General features: G+C 37.3%; 1 protein-coding gene across 1 annotated transcript in view; it reads left to right on the forward strand.

The window, feature by feature from the left end:
* LOC124742616 (15-hydroxyprostaglandin dehydrogenase [NAD(+)]-like) overlaps positions 1–6,793 on the forward strand; it is a 105,949-nt gene extending 99,156 nt beyond the window's left edge. The window contains exon 6 of the mRNA XM_047248804.1: positions 3,828–6,793. Within this exon, the coding sequence (XP_047104760.1) occupies positions 3,828–3,942 (115 nt within the window). The 3' untranslated portion in view covers positions 3,943–6,793. The remainder of the gene's footprint in view (positions 1–3,827) is intronic.
* Positions 6,794–10,585: the final 3,792 nt, after the last annotated feature.

Consider the following 10,585-nt stretch of genomic DNA (forward strand, 5'->3'; position numbering starts at 1 on the left):
GAACTAACTGAAATTAGTGCCCACTACAGTATCTTTCTCCTATCTTGACAGACTGTAGATGTCTTCTGAGGAGATTTTCGAACCAATGATGGGGTTTGCGTGTAATGTTATGGGTCATATTTCTTTGAAGCCTTTGGCTGTGCTAAATTTTGCTGAGTTTGACCACTGCCATTTATAGTTCACATGGCTGTTCAGGCATAACTTGCATGGCTTCAGGACCAAGGCATTATCTCCCCATTCTACCAAGGTGTTACATCCCCATTTTCCATCAGTCAGTGGGCAGTGCCTATAGAGTTCGTTAAAAAAGTGAACAGCTCATTACATATTTGTGGTGATTTTAAGTCCACAGTTAACTCAAACTGTGACATTGATCCTTACTCACTGCCTCACTTAGAGGAGTTATCTAAACTAGGTGGGGGCCACTATTTTTCATAAATTGGTTTAAAGGATGTGTGTATCCAGTTGCTTGAAGAGGCTTGATAGCAGTTGATAGTCCTTCTGGTGCAATCATTTCTAGGGAAAATAACATACTTCACCACATTTATTCTCAACGTGCCACAGATGGCACACCCTTTGAATCAGCCACATGAGGAGGACATTGAATTCACACAGGCTTTTCAGCACCTTAAAGATGGTCTCAAGTCACCTTTGTCTGATGCCTTACATACCTGGTCTGCCGCTGACACTGGCGATGGATGTGTCCCAGAATTACATTGTGGTGATTTTGTCACACAAGTTGTCAGATAGCTCGCAGCACCCAATAGCCTTTGTCTCCAAAATTTTAAATGCTGCGCTATTCATCTGTTCCCAGATTGAAGAGAAGGCTTCAGCATTCATTTATGATTTAAGAAGCTTCATTTTTTTTATTTATTTATTTTTTTTTTTAATCGCAGTAAGTTTCCTGTTGATTGAACACAAACCTTTAATTTCCTTGTTCAGCCATCGGCCTAAGCTACTAGAGAAGAAGGCAAGCTACCAGATAAGAAGGCACAAATTTTGCAGCAATACAGTTGTTTTTAATCGGGTATCATTATGAAATATATATTTTGCCCCATCACCCAACATACCAACACAGGTGCCCTTCCCTGCCTCCGTCTTGTCTGCGATGTGGAATTCAATCAAAAGGAAACAGCTGTAAACCACCTTGAGCGAATTCTTGCTGGCAGTGTACAAGGTCACCTTGGCATTGTTCTGTGACCCAGTTATGCAAGGTTTTGTTAGTAGTCCAGAAGTGTTGGTCAGCATGTTTCCTCTCATGTCAAATCACTTTTCCACAATTATTTTGCACTGTGATACTGGCTCAGTGCATAGAAAGCACTTTAATGTTAGCCGTGGAGGACCATTGTGGGTTGTCATTCCACCCACAATCCACCGCTGCATCCTCCAGCTCCACCATGCATCACTTTGGGGCGGTACTTTTATACTGGCCTGACATTGATGCTTACATTAAAAGTCTGTGCTGCTCCTGCCATGCCCGCTCCCACAGTTAAGTGTTCACAGCTCAACATGTTTCACTGTGGAACCACCATGACCAGCCTTGGAAGATTGTCCATGTCAATATTGCAAGACCACGAGGGGGCTCTATGTGGTTGCTGGTAGTAGACACTCTCTTGAACTGAATGTCTGTCATATGCATGCACCCCTGCCACCATCTGTGCTGTTAGAGGATTTGTGCCATTGAAGAGGGCACCTTGTACCCTGGCGTCAGACAATGGCCCCAGTTTGTTATCTGAGTTCAAAACCTGTAGCCACAATGGCATTGATCATATGACCACTGCCACTTTTCATCCCACCACCAACGTGTAGACTGGTCGATGTGGGAAGTCTTGTAGATGTCATCAATCTCGGATGTCTTGCACAACTTCCTTGTGACATATTGATCCTCGCTCATCAGGCCTGTTCCCATCAGTGGGATCAGTCCAGCCAAAATTCTGCACAAGCAGACACATCACACCCTTGTAGAACTCCGATGTCCTAAGTAGCAGGTGCATCCTGCATACACACCTACCTACATATGAGGCTGCTGTGTCTGGGCATGCATGTTCAGTTGGCATACAGGATGGAGCAAAGCATTGTCAGCTGTTCAACATCAAGGCTGGACATGTTCGCATGGCTTGCCAAACCAACAGCTCCAGTCGCAACTGCAGTTCGCAGTCAGTGGCCCTGTCATTACCTCCGCCTCAGACCAGATACCAGCTCTCTTCCAGCCACATCTTTCTCCCTCCCTCCGCCCATCCTGTAACACAGTATGACCTCCACCTCCATAAGTGGCTGAAGGGATCACAATTTGAAAACCTGTGGAGAGACAGCTATTCCCTATGTCCCAACTGCCCGCCACCCTGGTGGCCCTGTCTGTGGGAGTTCTGCCGTTCCAAACCCCCCTCCTCCCCCTAGCAATGTAAAAGATAAACCATCTTATCGAAATGCCTGAGAGAATAAACTAAAAATCTCCTTGGAGAAGATTAAACAAAGGACAAACATAAGAAATAGGCTGATGAGCACACTCTAAACATGTTTGTTAACATGTGATTCATAGAGACTAAATTGGAATGAGGGAAAACATTAAAGCAAAGTGGAAAATGAAAGGTCAAATAAGGATGCATAGACATAGATGTACAATATACATTCCGAGTCCTAGAAAACTCTCTTCTGTTGGTTAAAAATGTTGTACATACATTCCTCCGGAACTAAAGTGTGTTTTAACACAACACCTAATATATTGGTTTAGAATAAGGAAATGAGTCTCAACGCTATCAGCAGACTTCGTAAAACAGAGAAAAGTGTGAAAATGCAGGTGGAGAAACTAAGAAAGGAGTGAACATTGTTACCCTCTGGACTCTGATGAAAATGGATACTGGAGGCACCTAGATAAAACAAACATGCTTTTCTCATGTACCTGGAAGAAACTTCAGTTGAAAGGGAGAGTCAGATAATTATGGAACATGAAGAATATTGAAAATTTGGTCTGGAAGAAAGAATGGAACACTAGTATGTGAAAAATAAGCAATAAAAATACATTGAAGGCAAAAAAGCAGGTGAATTGGAATCCAAAAGTGAAAGATTCACACGAATGATTCCTTCTGCCCATTTCTAGCTCTTGTTTCTTACATTTGTCAGATTATTTCCCTGAAATGCCCTCCACATTGCCTTCTTTTCTAGTATGTAGATAATGTCCCTATGTCTTTGTAATTCAGCCTTATCATACCCGTGTGATAGCGTGACTCCAGTTTCCATTTTTTTATATCTGTCTATTTTTCCATTGCACACAGTACAATTGCAGTAAAATTGTGTGTGGCTGGAGAAGAAACAAATTAGCTACTGTGTCCTTTATTAAAAATACTTCTAGTGTCTGTAAGTAACGCTCGTTGGATATTGTTTAGGAGGGTCATGTGTCCCCATTAGTCCAATTGTAGTGTATGACTGTAATTTGAGTCTAGAAAATTTGTAGGCTGTGTTCCATAACTACTTTGTTTCCCATTTTGAACAAGTAATTAGTTTTTCATTTTGATATAGGCACTTCGTAAGTTGTCCGTCCTTATTTACCAATTAGTTATCAAAAATCTTCACTTTTATTTGTTCTAGGTCTCAATGAAAGAGCATACTGTTGCATATACATAGTTGCCTACTAGTTATTTTCTCTCATTTTAGATATTGTTACAATTAACTTCTTCTTGGTAAGTATTATCTTCTGGACACTACATGTACTTTCACAATTTATAAGAGAAGATTGTGATATACCTGCCAATTACATCTTACATTTGCATTTTGAAACATTCTAACATTGTGTATATTAATAATGTTCACATAATATTTGTGAAAATCTGCAGGGCAGAACATGTGGCAAAGGAGCTGATACAGTTGTTGCAGAAGGCAGCCAGTGGTTCTGTTTGGATGGTGGAGAAGAACCAGCCAGCACGGGAGATACATTTTACTACCCAGTAAACAGTGGTTTTACTGTTATGACAAGTTTAATTGCACAAGTAGCCTGTTGGAGTGCATCTAACACACTACAAATATTATGCACAATTTTCTTCCAGAGCTTTGCAGATTTATGGGCTTTTTGTGGCTTTTCATTCAAGTCACATTTATCATATGTACATTATGTAATTTGGCCTAAACATTTGTATATTTGTTGATATTTATGCACTGTATGTTACACTTAAGAAAGAACAGAATGACTGTTCACCTTTTTTCTAGAATTGATAACAATATTGGTTAAGAGAGGACATGATTACATACTACCAACTTGCTGTGTACATGTGATGGGAGCTAGAAGTATATAAGGGTAAACATGGAATTTTGTTGATGCAGTGGACCATTTTGGGAAGGAAAGACTTACCAATTATTCAGTGAGCCAAAGGGATAGTGCTTAAACATGTAATTTACCTTGAATAAGTCACTGATATTTTCTTCTGTAAGAGGCCACTTTGTGTTCAGACCGTTAGTACTGCTGCTGTCCTCTTTTATTAAAACAAACAAATAAATAAATAAGCTAGAAGTAACTTCTGATGATAATCTTTTTAGTCCAAATTTGTGTAGTGTAATGGTTCAGCTGCTAATTATCTGCATTGTTTACAAAAGTACCGAATTTTACAGAAAAGGGTATTAATATTATTAAGAGCTACATCTAAGATAATTCTAGCTTATACACAAATCCCAGTAAATTGTAACCTATTAAGTCACTTTCTACGCCATTAAAGTGAAAGCTTGGCTGTATTTCCCAAGGCTGATTCACCTGTCAGACATGTCTAAAGAAAGTAATAATGCAAGGTGGTCAGAAAATGGAAGGAGTATAAAATGAAGGAGTATAAAATTATTGCAGTGGAGGAGGAGGTGGGGTCATCCTGTAGAGAGAGAGAGAGAGAGAGAGAGAGAGAGAGAGAGAGAGAGAGAGAGAGAGAGAGAGAGAGAGAGAGGAGGGGGTGCATAAATATGTCAGCCTGTTAAACTGATAAGCAAGCATACAAAGAAATTTTAGTAGAGTATTATTTAGCATGGTGAACTGGTTATTTGGCTAGGGGGGCAGCACATTACATTCGAGAAACACTGGTATCTCCAGTGACATTGCAAGTTTCCACAGTTATGTCTCTTGTTTTGTCATTTGCTGTTTAAGTCACTAATGTGTTTCAGTTGCTGATGATAGTGCCAGCTCTCGTTCAGATCTGTGCAACCTGATTTTGTTGTATTTCAGTTTCCTCAATCATCTAAGTATCTGTCCTCCAATAGCCATAACATATTTTTTTGGCATTTACATTCTCTTAATGTCACAACAGTGATACGCAATGACACAAGACCAAAAGTAGACTGACCACATGGTATAGATATTGGCACTTTTTGACTAGTAATGCTGAGGTCCCAGTTTTTGTCCTGCTGCTTACCTCAAATTTTTCTCTGGTGGAAGGAGCTCTTGTTGACCTTGTGAGATCAACTGAAAAGCTGCTTGCATACAAAAGCAGTGAAATTGATGCACAATTCACTGAAGTAGTGTCCTCTCTAGAGGCTTGTACCATGCTAGATGACACACAATGTCTGTTTATTAGCAGCAAAAGCATCAGCCAATATTTTTTTCAGGTTAGGAAGTGTCGTGATTGACATAAGACAGAAATAGGATTTAAGCCTAGATGGTATGGCACTAGTAGGAAGGAATCATTTTCTTGGAAAATTTTGCCAATGGAATGAATAGGAGAACATTGGTGCTCCTTAACTAGTGCCTATAGTTTGATGTCATTGTCTCCAAATATTTGTAATTTTTTTCTGTCCAGTTTTATTTGATACTATGAAGTAAGTATTCCTGTTACAGTCACAGAGAAGTCACAATGTAGTAGGCATGAAGCCACAGTTGATCTAAATAAACCACTGGCTGCTTTTAATTCTGGTGCTAAATTTTTCATAAAAATCTATTATGGTATGCTGTGTTTGCAAGTATGTAGTCTAATCCATACAATATGAATAGTTAATTCTGCCACCTTTTGGGATCAAATCCTGTAGATGGAACAGTTTTTCCTCAGAGTTTCTTTGCTAGCCTGCAAGTCCAAAGTCTTTGCAGTAAAAGTTTTGAAGTTTTTGCAAAAAGGATATTTCCTTGTCCTGTTCATAATGTTGCAGAACTTTCTATCTAATAGTGCAGTTATCTTTATCATCAGTGAAACATTTATTTCATGCATTTTGTGTATTCTGCTTTGGGGTAGATACTTGAATCCTGCTCTACTTGACATCGTGACCCTCTTTTGGTAATTTGCACATGAATGACTTGCTCAATTTTCTCTTTTCAACATTTGCTTTTACGTTCTGATGCCTTCTCAGGACTATCACACAATTCTCATAAAATTTATGAAGTTAACAGCATGTTGTCATGGCTTCCCATTAAAATATTTTTCGCTATCACTTTTCATGCCTGCACTGTGAGGTAACATCATGTGCTACTTTGAATTGGAATGTGACTGTACCTAATCATGAGTCAGAGTTAGTTTGCACTATGGCCCAATAGTCACTTCACCTTGCCGAGTATGAGAAGACATTGTTTTGGTTGTTGTACTGATCCAGTGACAGGAAAGTATAAATAATGAGACAGGAAAGTACAGGTCCTCTTTAACTTACATGCCGAAAGTTGCATGTTCAGAATTAAAATCCTTGATGTTGAATTTTAGGTTAATTTCTGTTTGGTGGTAGAATTTTCTGATGCATAGGTTGACCATGTAGCATTATCACAGTATCACATTAGTATTTGTATAAGTGTGAATTGTTACTGTGTTTTAATAAAAAAAGAGTAACCCTTACATTTGATGTGACTTCTGAAATTTTCCCGGCGTATTTCTTCTTCTAATAATTTCCGGGTATGCAGCCGGATCCCGTCGACAGGATCCGGCTGCATACCCGGAAATTATAAGAAGAACCCTTACATTTGTTCATTAGTATGTCTTATAATGTTCTTAATCTGTGACTGCTGCATGTAAACATAAATAATAGTATACTGAATAAGGTGGACTGTTAAATATCTCAAAAGTCTTATTCAGAATACCAGAAGAAAGTAGCAAATCTGTAACGGAATGCCTGTTTTTGAGGTGATATGCTGCTGATCAAGGATATGCCTAAAAACAGCACAAAGATCAGTTTATTCGACTTAACTCATGGGATACAGGGAAATTGAGGAGAAAATTGGCAATTATTAAGATAAGTGTGTAAACAGTGCTACTGATAAACAAAGCAGTGCCGAATAATATGTAGGAATAAGATGAGATTAAAAATAATGATACCTATATGACAGTCACTGACTTGAATGAATGATGAGCATCCTGACAACATAGTTATGCTCTACTTCCTTCAGTTTAAGTCAATCAGTGGAAAAGATGGGATGGAATAATGACAGTATTATGAAAAAGATAGATTACTGCTCACCTTATAGTGGAGATGTTGAGTCACAAGCAGACACAACAGAAAGACTAGTAAACAAGTAAGCTTTCAACCAGAATTCCTTCTTGTGAATTAGACAACTGGTTGATGACAGCCAGACAGTGGTCATAAGCGTGTTTGTTGTGTTGCATGAATGTGTGTGTGTGTGTGTGTGTGTGTGTGTGTGTGTGTGTGTGTGTGTGTGTGTGTGTGTGAGAGTGTGTTTTTTTTTTTGTCTAATTCAGAAGGTCTTTTGAATGAAAGGTTACTTGTTCAGCAGTCTTCTTGTTGTGCCTGTCTGCGACTCAACATCTCCTCTATATAGTGAGTAGCTAGCTATCCTTTTTACATTATTGTCCTCCTTCAGTTGTCTATTGAAGATTTTCTAACTAGCAACTTTCATAATAAGAATTTTTTATGATAAGAGTAATGAGTTATAGTGTGTCATTTGTAACAGTAGTGGTACACAGTACCCACTGTTCACATTATGAAGCATTTGCTGATGCATATCAAAGACAACACAATAGAGAGATTGTAATGCCTGGTGGCAGTTATGAAAAGAAGTATTCAGAATTGAATTTTATACTTTTCACCGATATAAAAGATAAATTACAAAAAGTAGCACTGCCAACTGACATGTGTAGAAGCACACCCTTGTGCATTAAAAAATGGTCTTTTTTTTTAATAATATTCACCCTTCAAGGTCTGTGAGCTAGTAGTGGAACCAAGTTCTCTTATTAGCCACTATGGTGTTTTTGTGCATGACATATTTCAAAGAGAGAGGAAACTATTTTCTGAGCCTGTATTTATAGTGTTATTTGTGCACGTGTGTTATGTAAAGCAAGATGGGTAGATTAATATCTTCTGTAACATCTTATATATCTCAAAAGAAAAAATACTGGTTGTCCATCAGAAGCAGGACCACTTTCCTTCAACTTTAACAATGCTTCATTACATAGATTTCCAGCTGAAACCGTAACTTTATATTCTCATCGTTTCATGCCAAGACAAGGAATGAAAATGAAACAAGAACTGCACAGAAAAGAACACTGGACGAGATTTTCAAATAAAATGAATGGAGAGTGTGGCCCAATAAATCCACTGCCTAAACTCATGTGATTTACTTGGTTAATTGGTCTTCCCAGTTATTTAAAATCTCTTGTAATGATTCATCTGAAATTAGCACATATGTACAGAAGACAGCTTCTATAAAATTTTGTAAAACCTACCCACTATTTGTTTTGTGAAATGTGATGTTACGTAACTGATTTGTGTGGAAAAAAGAAAGAAATGCTATAATTTTAAAGTGGAAAACAGTAAATTAAAATAAATAACTTATGGGAATGTGGATTTTTTTGCAATATAATGCTGATGCGGATTTAAAAAATAACTATTTTCTCAGGTTTTAAATTAAGGTATACTTCTGCACTCTAGTAATTTGTCTTGAAGACACATATTGTGCTTTCAGGAGGGGAAGGTTGTTCATGTGCTCTCCCCTTTTAGTATCATATTCGCTATTCCATTAATATTTTATCCATTGGTGTGTGTATCTCTTTCACTGATTTGCTGTTTTTTCACCATAAGTTGAAAGTGCATTCACTTCTGTCAAAATTAATATAGTTGTGTATTTCACATAGAATTTTGTAAAAGTACATTTTAAGGCAATATTTTCATATGGTAGGTCTTCCAACATTCAAGTATAGGAGTTGGTTTTGGCTTCTATAGTTTTGGAAAGTTGTATAAAACCACAAAGTCTGTAGCTGTGGTATGTCCCTTCATTATTATAAAATGGTTGAAATTCAATTAAGTGATATTTTGATGTATCTGATTGTATTAAGTGACTTTGTACATAAAATTTTGAATGGGTGGTACAACAGAACAGACCCGGCCTTGGCAGAGTCATATTTTCTTTTACATGTTGCTGATATTTGTGTGTCTCACATACGTGATTTATTGAAAGGCTGTAAGGTGATACAAAATCTTCTTTCCAGATAACTTGATACACCATAACATTGAGAATTACAGGTCAACTAAGTTGTGCGCAAGTCAATGAATATTAAATGACAGAAATAATGTAAACTTCCTGATACTGTACCATTTATTACATGAACTGATGTGTTCTTACTAGTATGTGTTTCAAATTATCTAGCTAAATAATTCATAACATCTATATCTTCCAACCAGAGAATGTTAGGTCATATATGACATTTTCTTTTGACCAATATAGGAATTTTAGAATGTTGCACATGAACGGAAGTGTAATAAATAGATGTTGTGCAACAACTGTAACATTCTCTTCACATGTAACAACAGGTGGTGGTTCTGTGTTTAATTGAAAGTGTATTTTAAAATTCAGGAATGCGATTACAGAAAACTAAATTCTAGAAACAATTTAAATCAGCACTGAGGAACATCTCAAGCAAATTAAGAGACACCTGGGAACCAGCATTGTTACTGTATATTAAATTTGACATGCATACTAGTGTAGTTCTGCTCAAAAGTTAGCCTCTGTCTGTTTATTTAAAAGCAACATTGTGTGTGTTTGCACTATTACTTAATGCTATCTCTCATCATCCATTGGCAATGAATTTAGGTACTGCATTATTTCAGTGCACACAGCCTTTATGTGTTACAGATTACCCTTCACAGTGTCCTTGGTTGTTGTCTTTTGTCTCTCTCATTCCAAGGAAGAAAATGCTCATCCAAAAAGTCATCATTTGGTGTTTATTATTAATGTGTCTGTCCAATCTCATTTGTGTATTTCCTTGCAGAATAACTAACTATAAAAATGAAGCAAATAGCAAATACAGTATTTCTGTTAGCAAAAGATTTGTCACAGTTGTTAGAACACAATACTTGTATTCTGGTGATATGAGCTATCACAATTTTGATTTTCTGTTGTTTCCCGAAGATAAATGGCTTTTCCATAGGACACAGACAATTTTCTTCCTCTATAAAAACTTGGGCTCTGTATCTAGTGATCTTGTTATTGGTAGGGCACTATATCTTACTGAATAGCTTCCTTATGAACTTAAATTCTCTTTCTCTTGTTCTCAAACATGATCTACACAATTTACTTACTCTCCACCTAATTTGGTTATTTTACATCAGGATTTTTTTCCAAATGTTTTTATTAAAGTATTCATTGCATAATTTTATCAAAATTATGTTACTAGATTTGTAATCCTCAGGTTTT

The sequence above is a fragment of the Schistocerca piceifrons genome, unplaced genomic scaffold (assembly GCF_021461385.2).
Source record: "Schistocerca piceifrons isolate TAMUIC-IGC-003096 unplaced genomic scaffold, iqSchPice1.1 HiC_scaffold_2316, whole genome shotgun sequence".
Lineage (NCBI taxonomy): Eukaryota > Metazoa > Arthropoda > Insecta > Orthoptera > Acrididae > Schistocerca > Schistocerca piceifrons.